Source organism: Panulirus ornatus, chromosome 17 (genome assembly GCF_036320965.1).
Source record: "Panulirus ornatus isolate Po-2019 chromosome 17, ASM3632096v1, whole genome shotgun sequence".
Classification (NCBI taxonomy): domain Eukaryota; kingdom Metazoa; phylum Arthropoda; class Malacostraca; order Decapoda; family Palinuridae; genus Panulirus; species Panulirus ornatus.
This window is the reverse complement of record NC_092240.1, coordinates 19,467,160-19,489,955: the sequence shown is the minus strand read 5'-3', so window position 1 is coordinate 19,489,955 and position 22,796 is coordinate 19,467,160. Positions and strand designations below refer to the sequence as shown.

General features: G+C 39.6%; 1 protein-coding gene across 6 annotated transcripts in view; it reads left to right on the top strand.

Moving 5' to 3' along the window:
• LOC139754601 (lisH domain-containing protein ARMC9-like) overlaps window positions 1–22,796 on the top strand; it is a 164,696-nt gene that overhangs the window by 66,580 nt on the left and 75,320 nt on the right. For 3 of the 6 annotated variants that reach the window (XM_071672025.1, XM_071672024.1, XM_071672029.1), the window contains 9 exons: window positions 2,724–2,825; window positions 4,128–4,344; window positions 4,503–4,610; window positions 4,802–4,909; window positions 5,319–5,430; window positions 7,320–7,365; window positions 10,682–10,775; window positions 15,268–15,359; window positions 22,056–22,297. In XM_071672025.1, coding sequence (XP_071528126.1) covers window positions 2,724–2,825; window positions 4,128–4,344; window positions 4,503–4,610; window positions 4,802–4,909; window positions 5,319–5,430; window positions 7,320–7,365; window positions 10,682–10,775; window positions 15,268–15,359; window positions 22,056–22,297 — 1,121 coding nt within the window. The remainder of the gene's footprint in view (window positions 1–2,723; window positions 2,826–4,127; window positions 4,345–4,502; window positions 4,611–4,801; window positions 4,910–5,318; window positions 5,431–7,319; window positions 7,366–10,681; window positions 10,776–15,267; window positions 15,360–22,055; window positions 22,298–22,796) is intronic. The other 3 variants (XM_071672028.1, XM_071672026.1, XM_071672027.1) reach the window with 3 other exon arrangements.

Sequence of the window (22,796 nt, the reverse complement as noted above, 5' to 3'; positions counted from 1 at the left end):
CCCACCTCCGACACATATATCCTCTTGGTCAATCTTTCCTCACTCATTCTTTCCATGTGCCCAAAACCATTTGAAAACACCTCTCTTCTGCTCTCTCAACCAAGCTCTTCTTATTTCTCATACCCTTACATTACTTACTCGATCAAACCACCTCACACCACATATTGTCCTCAAACATCTCATTTCCAGCACATCCACCCTCCTGCGCACAACTCTATCCATAGCCCACGCCTCGCAACCATACAACATTGTTGGAACCACTATTCCTTCAAACATATATATGTTCATACTTGCTCGCCATCATCCATTCCCGACGTCAACCCACCCCACAGGATACAGCACAAATGCATGACAGAAAAAAGATGTCATGTAGATTGTCTTCTACCCCACACTTGATTGCCGTCTCCCGCATCAGAGGGGTAGCACTGGGAAAGAGATGAAGAACCATATCTGCTCACATCAACACATGAACTCTCGCATGTAATGCATCAAAACCACACATGCACACCTTCCTTCCCCAGGAGCCCTATATATTCTTTTGAGGCTCCTGCAGCACTCAAGAAGCTAGATATTCATCTCCTGGTTGGGACCACAGGTCATAAAGAATTGTGATGTGTGTGCATCCATGTAAAGAGAGTGCCAGACAATTAAGTATTAGATTCTTGATGTCTTTATCACTTTTATGCCATGGGCATGGAGTACCTTGGGATATGTTGAAATGGTGCTTGTAGTGTTGTAGTGATGGATGATGTCCAGAGGGTAAGTGGGATTGTGTGACTCATGTTTGGGGAGTATAGTTAATGATAGGTGTATAACCTGGTGGGCTGGTGTTTAAGCCTGAGTTGTTGGTCGGTTGTTTAGTGCTTGTCTGGTTATTTCAGTGTATGTCTTTTATCAGGGTTATATTTTTTGGAGGTAAGCTTTCTGTTTATACTTGAGGGTTGGTGGATACTTATAGTTTCGATGGGAGGGGCCTTGTGCTGTTCCATGGAGTTGAGTTTTGAACATGTTGAAGTGGGGCCGTATTGGGGGGATCTTTGTTTCATTGTGAAGGTGTTGTGTGTTTATGGTAGCTAGGCAGCCAGTGATTGTCTTTAGTGCACTATTTTGTGTGGTTTGCAGCTTTGTTATATTTGCTTTTGAGAGGGTGAAAGATCAGGTAGGTGAGGCATAGGTTATAGTGAGGCAGATGAATTATTTGTGTAGGATGTTTAGGGATTATTGTTTTAGTCCAGTCTAGTGCCCGTTAGTATCTGAGGGTATTTAATTTCTTTGTTACTTTTATGTTGATGTTATTAGTGTGGGAAGTGAATGTCATGTATGTTTCATGTGTGAATCTTTGAATTCTTGTTTTGTTTGATTGGAGTGATTGTATGTTCAATGTGATAGGAGGATGTGAGCTGGAATTGTGTCTGTATAGAGTTAAATGAGTGATTGAAATGAATGATTGAAAGCTGTTGTGGAGATGGAGACATTCTGTTCTTGGTGAGGTATTGTTTGTTTAATGTATTATTGCATGCTAATTGTTGCAACTGTGGCATCAGGGTGTCGTGATGTGATTGTTAAGTCAACTGCAAATGAAGGGGCCATGTTGTTTGCTAGAAGTGTTAGTAGGGATTGAAGAAGGTTGGAGAAGGAACTGTTCCTTGCTGAACTCTCTTACTTCCTGTCCCAAGGATCCCTTTGGTCTTAATTAAATTCCTGCTGCACTCAAGAAGCCAACAACATCCACTGTGGGGCTAGAAGTCATAAAGTGTAGTGATGTGTGTGTCTATGTCAGGAGAGTGCAAGGCAAATAAGCAGTAAGTGTTTGGTGTCTTCATTCTAGTGGTTGCATTTTGAGCATGAATTGGTGTTGAAAATAACTTAGGGATAGGTAATGTTTAAAGTTTTGCTAGGAAAGTGTCACTTTTTTTGTGTGATGAGTTTTGTTTCAGGTGGGTGTATGCTTAGTGAGGCTATATTTAGGACTTACTTGAGAGGGTAGTTGTTTAGTGCTTAGTGGGTAATTTCATTGTATTTGTTTTGTCAGTGTATGTTTGTTAGGTGGGGAATTTGTGAAAAAAGGTTGTTGAAGGTTATTGAAGTGTGCAGCAGGGGAAGGCTTTTTAATTTAACTTGTTCGATGATTAGTCATGGAGATGTTAGCCGTTGCATATGATTGAGAGCCATTTATGTTAAAATTGGATTGCATTGGGATGGTCTTTTTTTCATTGTGTAGGTGCTAAGTGGTTTTGGGTGCCAGCCAGTGATTGATCCAAGTACTCTATTTTCAGTTCCACCACACTAACAAAAAATTTCATGAATATGCAGTACTCTCCCTTTGGCTGATTTTGTTTAAGTACTATTTATAATGTTTTGTGATATTGTATTAATGTAAACCTGAAGGAGAGTCACTAATATCTCAGTTTTTGATATGCAGCTCATTGGTAATGAATTAAAAGGCTGCTTTATCCTTATAGACCACAAAATAGTGGAAATAAAACATGACAGATTTCACATGACTAATGGTAAAATGAACCTTTGAGAGAATGGTAAGTAAACAGATAGTATAATCTCACTTGCCTAGTTGATCAGTTAGTGATCATCAGCAACAAAAGATTTCCTTAAGGGAAAGTAGATATCTTTATTTTACTTACTGTAATTTCAAAATGCTAAGCATTAAAAGTATTTTTTTTCATGTGTGCGTTTGGGTGTATGGCAATCTGGGTTTCTGTGGACAGAGAGGAAGTTTGCAGTGTCCTACTGGGGGCCCTCAGAGCAGAGCATCCAGATTTGGCCACTACTGACATGGCCCTAGCAGCACTCCAGAAGCTGTCTATCAGGTAACTCTGTTGGTAGATTATGATATTTGAAAGATACAAGAATGATACTCATCCTGATAAGAGGTGGACATATTTGAGTAGATATGAGTTCCATGACTCTGGAATTGGTCTCTGAAAATATGAAATCTGAACACTTTAGTCCCAAAGAATTTAAACTGAAGAACTTCTATGTGGATTGGTATTGGTTTACTATCTGTATCCCACTCCCTCTCTAGGAATCTCTGAAACCTAGGAAAATTTATTACAAGAATTTTCTGTTGATGCTTTCCCAGCTATTTATTATTTACAATATTTACTTTCATTTTTAAAAAGAATCATACTTACAGTTGTCTGCTTGTTGCTATTCTTTTGCCTCATATCTCTCATTCACCATCTTTTTTTTTGTGCTATAGTACGGATAGTCCAAATTTTAGTTTACTGCTTGTCACAAATACAGTGCTCTCTTTTTTCTATACATGCAGACATCTGCCTTCTTGTTATCATTTATTTCTTGTACTACTTTTCAGGGAAATTCCCCTACAGCTTATTTCCTGCTTTTGATATACATTAGTTCATCAGAGATGATATGTACATTGCTCATGGATAGCTCATTATCCTTATCTTTTAGGTGCAGTGCATGGTTCCCTGTATATAAGGCACATTAGTAGTTCCGTCATTGTGTTTCAGTCACTGAAATGTTTCCTTGCACATTATCTTGAAAAAAAAAAAAAAAGTGGATATTTGGTCAGATCAGTCTCTTATTAAAATGTACACTTACAGAACCATTATAAAGAGGATCATAAGTAAATTAGATTCACTGAATATTCCTTTCATTTGTGATGGAAGGTAAAATTCATTTGAATTTTCACACATGTATGGCAGTTGCAAGGAAATGCAACTTATGATCTGAAGAAATTAGTTTATATACAATCAGACTAACCTTGTTTAAGTATTCAGAGGCAGTAAAATGAATTGGAAACTAACATGGTAGCAAGTCTACCCTTAAGACTAAAGTGTTACTGTTTTACAAAATTAATTCCCATGAAAGATGCAGAACAGAAATGTATGCATACAATAATCCCCCCCTTGTAAATGAGAATAGAGTTAATGATAATAGATAGATAGGGTTATTTTTTTATACAGTCTTTACAATGATTTTGTTTGAACAAAACCAATAGAAATTTAACACGTCTTCATTGACTTGCAAATCATATTGTTTGTAATCCCTAAAATGTGCCTTAAATACTGGTATCTGTATATTAATTACATCAGAAATACCCTGATTGTTCCCAGAGTAGGATTTTCAGCAGTGATGTGTTGCAGGGGTGTTGTGCAGGCAGCGTTGATTGAGGGTGGGGCAGTGGAATGGCTGGTAGACACATTGAGTGATGCCCACTCTCTAACACCGTACACTCAGGAATATGCTGCTGCCCTTCTTATGAACCTAACACTGCGTTCTGCTGGCCGTGCCCGTTGCCACCCTCTTGGGCCCTCTCTCCTCCCTGCCCTTACACATCTCCTCACCTCAGTGCCCAGTCATGTAAGTCATCAACAAAGATAATAGAATGTGGTAAAAGGTTTGACTTTGCATCACATGGTTAGACCAAGTGAGGCTAATTCTTGAAAAAAATTTTCTTGTACATGTGATACCAAATTTATGTTTCATATAGTGTGTACAAGTGGTTTGATGTCTTCCAGGTGGTGCCTTATGTTACAGGAGCACTGTATAGCCTGCTGTCACACCCCAGCCTCCGTCAGGATGCCTTTGACATAGGGCTAGACTCTACATTAGAGCGCCTTGCACAAGTACTGTACCCAGATATCATGTGGAAATTGTGTGATATATTTTAATCAAAGCATCTGTCTCTTAGTGAATCACATGCCACTTGTCATGACCATGAGATAAGCATGCTGAAGTATTGATTTGCAGTAATGCATATGCATTGCTTATGCCAGTAGTGTTTAACTACACAACCAGGTTTATCCTCTTTGCACAGGGTGGGAGCACAGAACAACTGCGACAACTGGAGTACATTGTTGAGCAAATCCGACGTGATCCCCCACTCTCTCCCCCACCTTCCCCTGACCCTGTGTTGGACATGGAGGTGGGTGTCACTAAGGACTGCATTTCTCAAGGAGCTTACAGATCATGTTACAAATGGTGTTAACTGAAGATCATAAAATGATGTCCCTTTAGACATTGTAATGCATGAATTGGTGCTATGTACACTGATCATAATATCAGTGCTCAGAACAGCATCAACACCATGATATCACAGCCTTTCTTATTGTCATCCTTACGATTATATCTGTCTCTTCATGATATTGACTGTCATAATGACACTATTTCTTCATATTGTCATTGCCTCCTCATGATAACAGTTTTCACATGTCACAGAAATGTGTCACTGTTCTCATATGACATCAGTATTCCCTACCACTGATCACAATCCTTTGTGACATTTATTCCCCCTTATGATATCTCTCTCCTATCATTCAGTCACTGATTGGCAGGAGGACCCAGAATGGCTGGAGGAGGAACTGGATATGGATGATCCTGTGCGAGCACCAGCACACTCCCCTGCTGGCGAGGACCTCCTTACCTGGCGCTACACACTCCACCCAGGTTCAGTCATTAACCATTAGATCAAAACGTATTTCTCTAACATAAGCCACTTCATGATTGTTAAACATGTCTTTTTTTTTTTTTTTTTTTTACTGAATCTTCAGTCTTTACTGATGAATCCAGAGCGGCTGGAGGAGAAACTGTATTTGGATGATTCTTTGTAAGCACTAGCCTGCTACCATGTGGGCAAGGACCTACCTCCAGCATTAACCAACAGGTCAAAGTGTTTCTCCTGTAGGCCACTCCATGTTCATCAAATATCCCTCTTTAATGAGTCTGCAGTCTTTGCTGATAAAAAATGTGTATGTTGTGTAAGATGTGTTTGATTGCCAAAGCTAGAACCATTTTGAGGATATCCTATAAAGATTACGTCTCCCCATAACAGAGGGAGATATTGTACTGCATATTGTTTTATTATAAGTTTCTTTTCTATGGCACTGTCATGTCCAGGCCATAATTTTTTGTTGCTGTCTAAAATAACATCAAACTTAGAACATGAGTACCAAATCTAAGGTCACAGTACAGATCCTTGGATTTCAAAGTCAAGGTTACATGACTTGCCATTTTTGTAGTATGAGCCTATCTGGCCCATAACTTTTTGCTATTAAAGATGTCAGCATAAGATATGGATTGTGTGTGTGTTGTCATGAGAAGGTATGTCATATTATTTTCACATCACTGTGACCTTCAGTTGAAAGATCAGTTCAAGTGTTTGCTTTAATGGGATTAGACTGTTACAGCAGTAACTCATACTATCTCATGGTGATTGGTTCAGTTTATTTTGGTAAAATACATAAACAGTGAACATATTCAGATATTTCAATGAGAATAGTACATAAAGTATATGTGCATGCATTGTCATTAGAAGGCTTGTTGTATATCATAATGAGGTTAGTGACTTTGCTTCAAGCTTAATGTCAAATGATTATTATTTTTTTGAAATTCAGCTTTTCCAACCATAACTTTTTTATAGGGGAGATGTCAACATGGACTGGGGAATGTAAGTATCATATACCATAATGAGGTTACTGTAACTGGTCCTTAAGGTAAAATAGTCATGAGTGTAATAGAATTAGCTGATATTGCTGAACTTCGTCACCTTGTACCACGTGAGAAGTCACTGTCATTGAGACTTTACATCATCACTGGATAAAGAGGAGCACAGTCTTGTTAAGGACCTTCAGGCTTCAAAGGAGTTCATCTTTTCCCAGTTTCTGCATGAATTGCAGCCTGAGAAGTGCAGGAGCCCCATGAGAAGGGTCTAGAGATGGTATAATAATGATAATGATAATAAACAATAATGGTCATAGTGATACTAATAGTAATAATAATGATAATAACAATAATGAAATTTGCTTAATTCAGTTACAACAATAGATATCTACATGAGACTTAACATGTATATTGCCCTGTGAAGGTGTACTATTACTTCCCTGCTTTTCATGCAGTGAGATCACTCTTATCCCAGTTTTCAAGGTCAAAATTATATGATTATAAGTTTCATGTTCTTTGCCTTTCTGGATCATAACTATTTTACTTTTGAAAATATTAACATGAAACATGTACCTACCTTAATAAGATTACCTTGACTTCTGATGATGTTATCAATGTCAAATTATTGGCATATTCATGATTATTTGTCTGACACTAGACGACTTTTAGCTCAACAATGTCATTAAAAGTATGCAATCTGTTGTCACAAAACACTTGATGGAGGGGCCAATTATGCTACTGTTCAATAAAATCAAGTTCATTTTAAAGGGAAGGTGGAAATTTAAGACCAATTGCTTCATGAGGTAATGTAGCATTGGCATTTTTTTCTCATTTTGGCATGAGTAACATTTTAACAGTTAACAGTGCAGAGCACTGTATTCAGTTTGACTTTGCAGGTGACTCAGAAGATGCAGATCGTCGACGGGATATAGCACCCACCAGGTAGGCTTCTTAAGTATGATGTTTTATTTACTGGTTGAGGGATCTGTATTTGGTGCATTATACATGACAGCTAAAGAGCAGATGGAAAGAGATGAGATCATTCTTCATCTAATGATGCTACCTAGCTAACAAATGAAATGGTAAACAAGTATAAGGAAAGGAAAGGAAATATATTATTATTATTCTTGAGGATAGAGGAGAAATATTACTTCCCTTCTTTTCATGCAGTGACTAAAGGGGGAGGGAGCTGGGGACTGAAATCCTTCCCTCCTGTATTTTGATTTCTAAAAGATGGAACAGAATGAGGAACATGTGAGGAGTGCTCATCCTCCTTTAAGTATATATGAGGAGAGGAACCTCGATATTCTAGCTCTGAATGAAAAAAATTAAAGGGGATTGGGAGGAGAATGGTGTGGAAATGTTGTGAGGTAAAGTCAGAAGCTTTTGTAAGGGTTAGGGCTTGTGTAGGGGTAACACTTCTGCTAAAGGAGGATTTGTGAGAATGTCTGAAAGAGTGAACCCTAGACTGATGTGGATAATGATGAAAGTGGATTACAAGAGGTGGGTAATTATTAGAGCTTATGCACCTGGAATCAAGAAGACTAGGGAAGGGAGTTGAATGTTTCAGGAGGTAAGGAGTGAATGTGTCAGCAATTTTGATGCAAAGGATCAAGCATAGTGATTTGAATAAGATAGTGGATAACATAGAGGGGGCTTGGGATACCTGTTGTGAATGAAAATAGCGAACCGCTTGCAGAGTTCTGTGCTGAAGAAAGATTGGTAATTGAGAATGCCTGGTTTAATAAAAGGGACATTCATAAATATACTTTGATGAGTAAATGTGATGGAAAGTGGGCATTACTGTTTGATAGGAATGCAAAGAAGAGACCCTTGACAGGAATGTGCTGAGAGAGGTAGCTGGTGGGATACATGATCATTATGTGGTACAGGTTTGTAGAGGCTTTAGGATAAGAGAAAATGTAGCAGGTGGAAGAAGGATGGTGAAAGTGAGTGATCTTGATAAAAGAGGCTTATGTGAAGATGAATGCAGAAAGATTGAGTGCATAATGGCAAAAGATGAGAGTGAATGAAGCAAGGGAAGAGAGTGAGTAAAGGAAGGTACTTGGGGAAGCACTGCGTATATTTACAAAAGAAGTATGGCATGCAGAAGGTAGGATCTGGACAAGCAAGAAAGAGTGGTGAGTGGTAAGATCATGAAGTTAGGTTGTTAGTGAAATAGAAAAGAGATGTTTGGACATTATTTTTGGGAAGTTAGGTTGTTAGTGAAATAGAAAAGAGGTGTTTGGACATTATTTGTGGGATATGCATGTAAGTTATTTGGAGGTATAAAAGAGGAAGTGGGAGAAGGTAAAGAGGAAGGTGTAGGTCTATCCATCTGTCTATCTGTCTATATCTCTGATCCCCATTCCCTCTTTGTGGCCCAAGGTGATGGCCCAGGCAAAAGTCTCTGTAACTGTTGAACTGTAGTGCTGCAAATGAGAGTTGGGGTCAGTATCAGCAAACTTCAGGGAGAATGAGGAAATATTTTGGAAGGAGGTTATTAGTATGAGAGAAACAAAAGAATGGATGGGGACATTGTTGAATGAGGCAAATGGAAAGTAAGAACTGGCAGAAATGAGGTGAAGAGGAGATGGAGTAAGTATTTAGAATGATTGTTCAATGTGTTTGATATGATGGCAGATATTGTGTGTTTTGCTCAGGAAGGTATGAAAGCAAGAGACTTGTGGAAAGTGGTTTGGTGGAAAGAGAACAGGTTGTGAAAGCCTTGCATTGAATGAAGTGTGGCAAGGCAGCTAGAGTGGATGGTATTGCAATTGAATTTCTAAAGGGGTTGACTGTTTAGTTAGTATTTTCATTGTATGTAGGATCATGTTGAGATGCCTGAGGATTGGCTGAATACCTGTATAGTGCCATTTATGAAGGCAACGGGACAAAACTGAATGTTCAAATTACAGAAGTGTAAGTTTGTTGAGTGTACCTGGTGAGTTGTATGAGAGAGTGGTGAATTAAGGATGGTAGGATGCACAAAGCATCAGACTAGGGACAATGTTGATTTAGAGGTGGTAGAGGATATGTGGATCTGGTATTTGTATCACTCATCCTTTGATATTCCTAAACATTTCCTCACAAAACTATCTGTGTCATCTCTCAAACATGATCTTACAACCTCCACTCCATTCAAATGATAAGTCCCACAGTGATTATAGAACAGTAAATTATCATGTCCTTTTTTCTGTAAATTTGTAATTTGCAGCTTGTAGTTTATAATTTGTGAAACTCCCTAGCAATGATAAGAGAGAAACTGAGCCAGCTCAAGTTTTTGATGTTATTACATTTGTTAGTAAAGATTGTCACAATATGATTTGAGTAGTCTTTTTCTTATATGATTTAGAAAGATATTCTTCTTCTTTAGTTTGGCTTTTTGGTGGTTGATTAGTTAGGCTTTAGGTCTATCAAGTGCCATGGTTCTTAAGGCTGTCAACATGAAGTTACTTCCACTAACCAGAAATTCTTTAACAGCTTCGTGAATCGTTAAGTAATTCTTAGACCACATGCACTCTCATTGTGCATGTGGCCATGGCTATTGCAAATTTTTTATTTCTTTAGAAGATTTTGTATGTAATATAAACAGGAAGGGAATAAAGAAGAAAATAAAGAAATTAGTTCCAATATGTCACGGTAATTTCTCATTAGTTTGAGTACTAACACCAATAAATTGTTTGATGTTTACTTCTGTTTAGCACAAGTCATTAGTTGAATAATACAGTAGCATTTGTAATTATGAAAAGTAAGTCCTTTAAGGTGATTTGAATGAATACATGTTGATCACCTATATTTTTTGTGTCATAGAGATAGATTTGATGAAGTATTTGGATAAAATTAACTTCATGGGTGTAATTTAGGTCATATGATTAATGTGATTACAGTATGTGTTGCCTACATTTAAACTTGATTTCCATTTATTACTGATTATGCTTTAATGATTTTTTATCATGGTAAAGTCATTTTGTTTGTCTATAGCAGCAGTTTTAGTTATTATTCAGTTGCAGCAACATCTGTAATAGTCCAGTTATGCCTCTGATGCTGTTACTTAATGCAGAACTGGAGGCAAATTATGTGGACAAAACTGTGTCTTAAATTTCTCATGTCTATATAAATGTTACTCATAGAGGTGATTGTGGTTGAGGCTATCAGAATTTTCTTTGAAAACTCTGAATGAGAAGATGATCAGTATACATTTTCAGACAGTGAGAATGAATTGAGGCTGGCCATTTTCACCTGCTTTCTTTCTCAGATCAGCCCCTGCCATCCCTTGGGATTCACCACCCCAGCCTACTACCCAAAGGCCTAACTCTGATGGTTTTGTTGTGAGGCACCACCAATCACAGGTAACTTTAGGGAGGAACCACATCTAAGTATTGCTATCAGACAGTATCATTCCTGTCTTGTTATCAGTTGTATCACCACACCAGTTTATTCAAGAGCACAGTGCCACTCTCATTTAATTTTATGGGATGCCAGTGAAACCTAGGAGATACAATGGTTTCCAACCACTGCCATGTAATGCAAGGGGAGACCACCTTACCTAGGTAATTTTGGGAGGGAACACTACAGCCAGGTTATTTTAAGGGGTATTATCACACAAAGTTGATAGTGAGGGGCACTACTACACTTGGGTAATGCTAGGGGTAAATCACCACATCTAGGCAGTGTTAAAGAGAATCACCACACAAGGTGATATAGAAGGGGCATTACTACAACCACTTGGTAATGCTGAGTGTGACCATTAGAATTTTAAAATGCTACGGGATATTGCCACATCATGGCAGTTTTTTGAAAAATAACGAAATTGTAATGTATCTAGACCAGTGCTCCTAACTTTGGCAACTCCCATAATCCAACACTTCCCCTGTTAGATCAGGAAGCCAAAGTCAGTAAGTAGTATGTGCCTTAGGAAGATCATATCCTTAAATGCAGACGGATTAGTAGTAAATGGTGTGGAGTTAAAGTTCATAGAGTCAGTTAGGGGAAGCAGTTCTAACATGTTGGTGTAGTGGAGACAAACTCATAAAAGAGTTAAAGTCTAGCCTAATTTTTCCCAGAGGGGTACATAATAGCAAGAACGGACAAAGAGGATGAAGGTAAGGGTTAGAATTGGCCTTCTTGATTAAGAACACCTGCAGAGAAGTTTATAGTGATGCCTGTAATTTATAACCCTCCAGGAAACTTCATAACTCTCCAGGAAACTGCAGTGATCCAGAATAATATTTTGTACATTGATAACTGGGAGGGAATAATTAGGATGGTTAAGGAAACATTAGACACTCTCCTTGGAGATGATCAAGTCCTGATTGTTTGAAATTACAAGAAAAATACATTAGAAAAATTTAGATATTTATGGAGATAGAGAGTCATTAAGACACAAGATCGTAGAATGCATACAGGAGATTTTTGTGTATTAGTGCATCACAAAACATATGAGAACTAAGAAAATTGTTATTCCATCTCTACTGGACCTTATCTTTACATATAAAAGCTTGAGAATTGAATATATCAAATCTGGTACACCAGATGGTAAAAGTGATCAGATATTACATGAGTTTGGCTGTGTGGTTGAGAGGGACACAAGGGGATCACAAAGGAAATAATTCAGTTAGGAAATGGATTGATTGAAGTATAGACCAGTGCTATGGAAGGCCTTTTAAAATATACAGTGGAAGGATCAGAACATGGATAATATTAAATGCAAACAGATAGGTTAAAAAAGAGACATGCTTCAATAAAGAATATCAAAAAGGAAAAAAGTTTAAAGATGTAATGTATGGGGGTACAGACAACGCTGCAGCCAGTCAGCTTTTCAAAGGTATGAGAGAGCAAAGAACAAGGTCTACAAGATAAAGAGGGAGGGGAAGAGAAACTTCAGAGGAAATGTTTTGGAGATGAAGATAATATTTTGGACAAGAAAAAAATAGAAGATATTTTGGACAAGACAACATTTCCATTTGTTCATCAGTGGCAAAATATTCGTTAAAGGATGATAAAGAAAAACATGAGCAAGATAGGATGGTGAAGAAGTCTTGGAAGATATTGATGCTGATGGAAAAACCATAACCAGGTTATGAAAACATCTTTGCCCATTAAAGTCTCATGTTCCTGATGGAGTATCTATATATACTGAAGGAATGTGCTGAAACACTTCCTTGTTCCTGATGGAGTCTATATATGCTGAAGGAATGTGCTGAAACACTTGCTAGATGCTCCAGATGTTCAATAGGTCATTAGAAGAAAGTGTATTTGCAAAGGTGTGAAAGAAGGCAATTGTAGTGCCTAAATTTAAGAAAGGTGATTAGGATATTGTACTGTTATGCAGAACTACAAGTGTGGTCTCTAAAAAATGAAAAGGTGATAAGAAAGAAAATGGACACTTACTTGCTAAGGAAAATCGACCTAGATTGAAGAAATATTGGATTTAGAGTAAAGAGGTACAGCTGTACAAATCTCTTTGATTTCAATCACTGAGTATGGATGGGTTGACTGCAAGAACATTTTTTACCCCGATACCACATGAGATGATGATTAAGAATTCATTTCTTCAGCTTGGAATTAGACATAGTCTTCTTCACCAGATGGATTACCCTAGTAAAAGGAAAAAAATTTCTCAGAGCATTCTTGAATGGATGGGGTCACAACTGGGTAGGGCTCAGGCTTGGGCTTATTATTATTGGTGCTGTATATGGTAATGACATACTTAAAGTCCTGTTTTAGTGTAATGGTGCTGGATGCTTGGAACAAAATAAGTAATGAAAATGGAAATGAAGACAGTATTCAAATGTTTAAAAACTCTACTTTATGGTGCCCCTCAAGTGTAAAACTCTATCCCTTTACTGTACAAATAACTGATTACATGCAAGGATACTGGTGCTCAGTGAGATTAAGCTTGTGTGTATGCATTTCATCTTTCTGTTGCATGAAGCAAGTGATGCTATGAAAACTATTTGATAAAGCATCAAAGTGTTATATGTGCTCAGACACATCAGTCCCTTCACCGAACCCCTTGCCTGGTACTTTTGAGCCTAAACAGAGTTGTAATTGCTCCTCAAGCACACTTACACTAACTCCAGTAATTCACCTCTAATATAGTTAGCTATTGCTTCCTTAGTCTAAATCATAAATTTTGGATACTGACGTAATGATATTTAAACTTACATTACCCAAAACCAGCAAGAAATCATTCCACACAGCCAGCAAAAACAGAATAAACCAAACATCTTTCCACAGAACAAAATCCTCGTAGAGCAAAAAAAATTGACAAACAAAACCTTTCACATCAATACGGACCTTAGAAGAAAATCCATACTCCAATAGTTCCATCATCAACCTAACTATTGAAAAGTAAATGGCAAAATGGGATGTTCTTGAACAGTGACCATGAAACCAACAGCACCTAACTTTGATAAATGATGAAGAAAATCAAACCTTTTTGACTATCTGAGCCCTTATGCATGTATCACTTTTCAACCAAATCAACAACATCCTAGTTCCATGAGAGATGTACTCACGAGATACTACTCAGAATCAGCCATGAACCAGCCATACCCTTTCTGAGGACAGTCTTGAAAAGCCCACACAAATTCCACCCAGACACAACTGTTCACCCATTCTTCACTCACATTAACACAAGTAAAACCTTGAAGACTTCCCCCACAACAGTCTCTAACAATACATCAAATTTACTGAGATGATACTTCAGCCTGATAGTACTGCTCCCACATTTGGGATGGTTCTAGCTCTGCATCCTTACTTGAGAGAGTTGAGTTGAAAGTGGTCTGACTTATAAACTGTCCCAGGCTAACTTCCAAACTTGACCCTGTTGCCCTACACTGCAGTGTTGGTTCACTTTCCCTCTTCTTTAGGTATTACTGTGGTTTTTGCTTCTGAGAGCTTGCTGCTTGAGTGCCCCCAGCCACTAGCTAGACCATGCAGTACTCAGCAAACTGCTACGTCACATGATTATTGTGTGGCCTTTGGCAACTCAAGGGTTGGCCATTTTGATACCTGCTTCTTTCCCTACATGTCAAAGGTTTGGAACTCTGTACCTTCTCTTGTCTTTCCTAATAACTATGACCTGGTACTTTTCAAAAGATAGGTCTTTCACTTTCTCAAAAATTCATAAATACTTTCCCTTGTCTTTTCTTTTTCCATTCCATAATTCTCTATATATTTCAGTTAAGGCCCAGCCTTCATGTGGACTTTTGTCCATGACTGGAGCTTTCAACATAAATCAAAAATGTATATCTCATAGGTAAGAAAAAGAATTATCAGGAAATTATCTTCACATGCAATTGTATAATAGCTGCATAGAGTGCGGTTTTGCTTTGTGCTCCATTTTCTAGGAATGTATTCTAAGCACTAATTAGGATATTAGTGTAATGATGAACAGCATCAGCACACCTATTTGATATTAGAGGGTACCACTACACCATAGAAATGAAAGGGAGTACTATCACATCCAGGTAACATTAAGGGATACATCTCACCTAGATAATGTCATTGTTGAGGGGCAGCAACAAATAAAGATGATATTAAGGGGGTATGACCACAACCAAGTAAATATATGTACTGCAACAGAAACAGAAATTGAGATGAAATTACTAATTACAGAGCATTTCATTCAACAGTATTTTTATTTAAGTTTGCATCAATGGTGTTATGTGTGATCCTCTTTAATCTCAGTTATGGTTGAGACTTTTCTGCTTCACTGATAGGCTTATTACTCCAAGGCCATATGAAAGTATCACATAACATTGTTTAGAGTGAAAATGATTGGTAATATGATTTTGTTGAATATTTATCTTACTTAGGCATTTGTTTACCTCATAGCAGCTGCAACAGCAGCAGGCCATTAGAGGGCAGTGGGACTACCCTTCAGACTCGGATGCTGGACACAGCAGCATGTACACAGCTTGCTCCAAGTGAGTGCTGAAATGTTAATCATTATATGTTATACTCTTCCATGATATATTTATTTTATTTCTGTATTATACTATACTTGATCGTCGTTTCTCATGTTAATGAGGTAGTGCCAGGGAACAACGAAGGACCCATCCACTCACAGACACATACATATACATAAACAGACATACAAGTATACAGGAATGTGAGAGGTGTGCAAGGAATAGAATGAATTGGGACAGTGTGGTATACTGGGGTCGACGTGCTGTCAATGGACTGAACCAGGGCATGTGAAATGTCTGGGATAACCATGGAAAGGTCTGTGAGTCCTGAATATGGATAGGAACCTGTGGTTTCAGTGCATTACACATTGCAGCTAGAGACTGAGTGGGAACAAATGTGGCCTTTTTATCAGTTTTCCTGGCACTACCTTGCTGAAGCAAGGGGTAGTGATGCTGTTTCCTGTGGGGTGGGGTAGCACCAGGAATGGATGAAGGCATGAGTATGTACATGTGTATATATGTATTTATCTTTGTATGTGTATATGTTGATATGTATATGTATGTATATGGGTGTTTATGTACATATGTGTGTATATGAGTGGATGGGCCATTCTTCATCTGTTTCCTGGTGCTACCTCGCTGATGCAATAGATGAAAGCTAGCAAGGCAGCGGGTTTAGATGGTATTGCAGTGGAATTTATTAAAAAAGGGGATGACTGTATTGTTCACTGTTTGGTAAGGTTATTTAATGTATGGATGACTCATGGTGAGGTGCCTGAGGACTGGCAGAATGCTTGCATAGTGCCATTGTACAAAGGCAAAGGGGATAAGAGTGAGTGCTCAAATTACAGAGGTATAAGTTTGTTGAGTATTCCTGGGAAATTATATGGAAGGCTATTGTTTGAGAGGGTGAAGGCATGCACAGAGCATCAGATTTGGGGAGAGCAGTATGGTTTCAGAAGTGTTAGAGGATGTGTGGATCAGGTATTTGGTTTGAAAATTGTATGTGAGAAATACTTAGAAAAGCAAATGGATTTGTATGTAGCATTTATGGATCTGGAGGAGGCATATCATAGAGTTGATAGAGATGCTTTGTGGAAGGTGTTAAGAATATATGGTGTGGGAGGCAAGTTGTTAGAAGCAGTGAAAAGTTTTTATTGAAGCTGTAAGGCTTTTATACATGTAGGAAGAGAGGAAAATGATTGGTTCTCAGTGAATGTTGGTTTGCGGCAGGGGAGTGTGATGTCTCCATGGTTGTTGAATTTGTTTATGGATGGGGTTGTTAGGGAGGTGAATGCAAGAGTTTTGGAAAGAGGGGCACATATGCTGTCTGTTGTGGATTAGAGAGCTTGGGAAGTGAGTCAGTTATTGTTTGCTGATGATACAGCACTGGTGGCTGATTCGTGTGAGAAACTGCAGAAGCTGGTGACTGAGTTTGGTAAAATGTGTGAGAGAAGAAAACTGAGAGTGGTAATAAAAAGAGTGTGGTTGAGAGAGCAGAAGAGGGTGTTTTGAAATGGTTTGGTCACATGGAGAGAATGAGTGAGGAAAGATTGACAAAGAGGATATATGTGTCAGAGATGGAGGGAACGAGGAGAAGTGGGAGACCAAATTGGAGGTGGAAAGATGGAGTGAAAAAGATTTTGAGTGATCGGGGCCTGAACATACAGGAGGGTGAAAGGCGTGCAAGGAATAGAGTGAATTGGAATGATGTGGTATACCGGGGTCAACATGCTGTCAATGGATTGAACGAGGGCATGTGAAGTGTCTGGGGTAAACCATGGAAAGTTTTGTGGGGCTTGGATGTGGAAAGGGAGCTGTGGTTTTGGTGCATTATACATGACAGCTAGAGACTGAGTGTGAATGAATGTGGCCTTTGTTGTCTTTTCCTAGCGCTACCTCGCGCACTTGTGGGGGGGAGGGGGCTGTTATTTCATGTGTGGTGGGATGGCGATGGGAATAAACACAGGCAGACAGTATGAATTATGTACATGTGTATATATGTATATGTCTGCGTGTATATATATGTGTATACGTTGAGATGTATAGGTATGTATGTTTGCGTGTGTGGACGTATATGTACATACATGTGTATGTGGTTGGGTTGGGCCATTCTTTCGTCTGTTTCCTTTCGCTACCATGCTAACGCGGGAGACAGCGACAAAGTAAATGAATAGATAAAAGATATGTACATATTCACACTTGCTCATCTTCATCCATTCCTGGCATCACCCTGCCCAACTAGAAAACATCACCACCCCCTGCATCAGCTAGGTAGCCCCAGGAAACAGACAAAAAAAGGCCACATCTTCTCGCACTCATTCTCTAGCTGTCTTGTGTAATGCACTGAAACCACAGCTCCCTATCCACATCCAGGCCCCACAGACCTTTCCATGGTTTACTCCAGACTTTTCACCTGCCCTGGTTTAGTCCATTGACCGCACTGTTCCAATTCATTCTATTCTGTGCACACCTTTCACCCTCCTGCATGTTCAGGCTTCGATCCCTCAAAATCTTTTTTACTCTATCCTTCCACCTCCTATTTGGTCTCCCATTTCTTCTTGTTCCCTCCACCTCTGACACATATATCCTCTTTGCCAATGTTTCCTCACTCTTTCTCTCCATATGTCCAAACCATTTCAGCACACCCTCTTCTGTGCTCTCACTCACACCCTTATTATTACCACACATCACTCTTAAATTTTAGGGAGAATAAAAAGATGTTCTGGAAGGAGGTAAATAAAGTGCGTAAGACAAGGGAGCAAATGGGAACTTCAGTGAAGGGCGCAAATGGGGAGGTGATAACAAGTAGTGGTGATGTGAGAAGGAGATGGAGTGAGTATTTTGAAGGTTTGTTGAATGTGTTTGATGATAGAGTGGCAGATATAGGGTGTTTTGGTCGAGGTGGTGTGCAAAGTGAGAGGGTTAGGGAAAATGATTTGGTAAACAGAGAAGAGGTAGTAAAAGCTTTGCGGAAGATGAAAGCCGGCAAGGCAGCAGGTTTGGATGGTATTGCAGTGGAATTTATTAAAAAAGGGGGTGACTGTATTGTTGACTGGTTGGTAAGGTTATTTAATGTATGTATGACTCATGGTGAGGTGCCTAAGGATTGGCGGAATGCGTGCATAGTGCCATTGTACAAAGGCAAAGGGGATAAGAGTGAGTGCTCAAATTACAGAGGTATAAGTTTGTTGAGTATTCCTGGTAAATTATATGGGAGGATATTGATTGAGAAAAACTGGAGGAAGTGAAGTGTTTTAGATATCTAGGAGTGGATCTGGCAGCAGATGGAACCATGGAAGCGGAAGTGGATCATAGGGTGGGGGAGGGGGCGAAAATTCTGGGGGCCTTGAAGAATGTGTGGAAGTCGAGAACATTATCTCGGAAAGCAAAAATGGGTATGTTTGAAGGAATAGTGGTTCCAACAATGTTGTATGGTTGCGAGGCATGGGCTATGGATAGAGTTGTGCGCAGGAGGATGGATGTGCTGGAAATGAGATGTTTGAGGACAGTGTGTGGTGTGAGGTGGTTTGATCGAGTGAGTAACGTAAGGGTAAGAGAGATGTGTGGAAATAAAAAGAGCGTGGTTGAGAGAGCAGAAGAGGGTGTTTTGAAGTGGTTTGGGCACATGGAGAGAATGAGTGAGGAAAGATTGACCAAGAGGATATATGTGTCGGAGGTGGAGGGAACGAGGAGAAGAGGGAGACCAAATTGGAGGTGGAAAGATGGAGTGAAAAAGATTTTGTGTGATCGGGGCCTGAACATGCAGGAGGGTGAAAGGAGGGCAAGGAATAGAGTGAATTGGAGTGATGTGGTATACCGGGGTTGACGTGCTGTCAGTGGATTGAATCAGGGCATGTGAAGCATCTGGGGTAGACCATGGAAAGCTGTGTAGGTATGTATATTTGCGTGTGTGGACGTATGTATATACATGTGTATGGGGGGGGGGTTGGGCCATTTCTTTCGTCTGTTTCCTTGCGCTACCTCGCAAACGCGGGAGACAGCGACAAAGTATAATAAAAAAAATATATAATTGATTGAGAGGGTGAAGGCATGTACAGAGCATCAGATTGGGGAAGAGCAGTGTGGTTTCAGAAGTGGTAGAGGATGTGTGGATCAGGTGTTTGCTTTGAAGAATGTATGTGAGAAATACTTAGAAAAGCAAATGGATTTGTATGTAGCATTTATGGATCTGGAGAAGGCATATGATAGAGTTGATAGAGATGCTCTGTGGAAGGTATTAAGAATATATGGTGTGGGAGGCAAGTTGTTAGAAGCAGTGAAAAGTTTTTATCGAGGATGTAAGGCATGTGTGCGTGTAGGAAGAGAGGAAAGTGATTGGTTCTCAGTGAATGTAGGTTTGCGGCAGGGGTGTGTGATGTCTCCATGGTTGTTTAATTTGTTTATGGATGGCGTTGTTAGGGAGGTGAATGCAAGAGTTTTGGAAAGAGGGGCAAGTATGAAGTCTGTTGGGGATGAGAGAGCTTGGGAAGTGAGTCAGTTGTTGTTCGCTGATGATACAGCGCTGGTGGCTGATTCATGTGAGAAACTGCAGAAGCTGGTGACTGAGTTTGGTAAAGTGTGTGAAAGAAGAAAGTTAAGAGTAAATGTGAATAAGAGCAAGGTTATTAGGTACAGTAGGGTTGAGGGTCAAGTCAATTGGGAGGTGAGTTTGAATGGAGAAAAACTGGAGGAAGTAAAGTGTTTTAGATATCTGGCAGCGGATGGAACCATGGAAGCGGAAGTGGATCATAGGGTGGGGGAGGGGGCGAAAATTCTGGGAGCCTTGAAGAATGTGTGGAAGTCGAGAACATTATCTCGGAAAGCAAAAATGGGTATGTTTGAAGGAATAGTGGTTCCAACAATGTTGTATGGTTGCGAGGCGTGGGCTATGGATAGAGTTGTGCGCAGGAGGATGGATGTGCTGGAAATGAGATGTTTGAGGACAATGTGTGGTGTGAGGTGGTTTGATCGAGTAAGTAACGTAAGGGTAAGAGAGATGTGTGGAAATAAAAAGAGCGTGGTTGAGAGAGCAGAAGAGGGTGTTTTGAAATGGTTCGGGCACATGGAGAGAATGAATGAGGAAAGATTGACCAAGAGAATATATGTGTCGGAGGTGGAGGGAACGAGGAGAAGAGGGAGACCAAATTGGAGGTGGAAAGATGGAGTGAAAAAGATTTCGTGTGATCGGGGCCTGAACATGCAGGAGGGTGAAAGGAGGGCAAGGAATAGAGTGAATTGGAGCGATGTGGTATACCGGGGTTGACGTGCTGTCAGTGGATTGAATCAAGGCATGTGAAGCGTCTGGGGTAAACCATGGAAAGCTGTGTAGGTATGTATATTTGCGTGTGTGGACGTATGTATATACATGTGTGTGGGGGTGGGTTGGGCCATTTCTTTCGTCTGTTTCCTTGCGCGACCTCGCAAACGCGGGAGACAGCGACAAAGCAAAAAAAAAAAAAAAAATCACTCTTACCCTTTCATTACTTTCAATCAAACCACTTCACACCACATATTGTCCTCAAACATTTCATTTCCAACACATCCACCCTCCTCCATGTTAGAAATGAAGTATGTGGTGTAAGGTGGTTTGATTAGTAAGTGATGTAAGGGTAAGAGCGGTGTGGTTATAGAAAGAGTATGGTTGAGGGCTGAAGAAGGTGTGCTGAAATGGTTTGAACATTGGAGAGAATGAGTGAGGAAAGGTTGACGAAGAGGATGTATGTCAGAAGTGGAGGGAAAAAGGAGAATGGGAAAACCAGTTTGGTTATGGAAGGTTGGAGTGAAAAAGATTTTAAGCAATTGGGTCTTGAACATGCAGGGGGATGAAAGGTATACACTCAATAAAAAAATATTGGTGCGCAATGTGTAAGACATAATGACACATGGTCCAACAGATGCAGATGAATTTGTGTCTGACCTACTACATGTTGATATCCCTGATGTCAGGATGGTGCCATATTGGAAAGTAGCCATATTGGATAGTAGTGACATATCCTGCCAAAAATTTAGGGAATGTCATATTTTTATATGAGTATATTTAGACTGTTGCCTGTAGCACCTGTTTTCGGTGAACAGCAAGTTGCTGGGCAGCATCGCAGACACTATAACCCTCATTTATATGGGGCTGCAGTAGTTCTGGATGTTACCTGTGAGATTTCCATCATGACTGATGTGACCATGACATTGGTGACTGAAAATGACTATGTTAACTGAAATGCCACAATGTGGCATGTTCCATGAGTCTGGTAATGAAACAGTGAACCTTATCTTAACTTTTGCAACATTTGCTGTGTTTTTCAGGCCTGACTGACCAACCAGCATCAGGATCAGGTTAAATCATTACAAGGCATGGAACCCATTTTGCACTTGTAATAACCAGTGTATATGGGGTAGAGTAAATTGGAATGATGTGGTATACAGGGGTTGATGTCCTATCCTTGGAAAGGTCTGTGGAGCCTGGTTGTGCATAGGGAACTGTTGTTTTAGTGCATTACACATGATAGAGAATGGAAGTTAGTAGACATGGCCTTTTTTTTATGTCTTTCCTGGCACTACCTCACTGATGTGGGAAATGGCAGTCGCATATGAAGAAAGATATATGTGTACGATCATATTATTCAAACAAGTATGTACTTCAGAAACCTTGCAAACACTCATTTACTCCTGTAATGCAAACATGCGTAATAGATGTGATGATTAAAGTGAGAGTAGTTTTACCCACAGGTCATCTGAAATGGAAGGTGGTGAAGGTGAAGGTGGTGATGAGGGCAGCAATGGTTGTGGTGGCAGTGGCAGTAGTGATACTGGGCCGTTGGGAGGCAGTAAAGAGGTGGAAGAATGGGCTATCTCTCTTCGTGGGGGCAGGTCCCCCACTCTGCCACGTCATCAAAACCTCCAAGGACATCACTTTTCTGTAGCAACTGTAGTTGATCCCCTGGAACACCCTGCATCAGGTAATTCCTCAGGCTGCTGACATCACATTGTAGGAGGTTTTATATCTTTAGTAAATGATATCGATTCTCATTTTCTTAGGCTAAATTGTTCATGTTTTTTAATGTAATTACCTCATACAGCTGGTGTTACTTGTCTGCTTTTTAAGATTTTTGTCAGGTTAGGTAATGCAATGGGAAGTAAAACCAGGTAGGACGTTAATCAAATAATTTTTTCAGATGTTTGTAGGGTTAGGTGTTTAGGTAATGCACCTGGACATAAAACTGCATAAGATGTTTTAATCAGTTTGTATTTACTTCAGATAACTTTTTGTAATATGCTTGAGGGATTACTTAGAAAGTTGGTCTTGTATGAGATTGAACATGTGTATGTGCAATGACTGTTCAGAAGCCCCTTTCTTTCCTCAAACAGCTAAGCTATGGAATTCTCCTCATCCTTCTGTCTTTGCCAGTTCATGTAATCTTTATTCGTTACCGAATTAGGTCTATAAACAACTCTGAT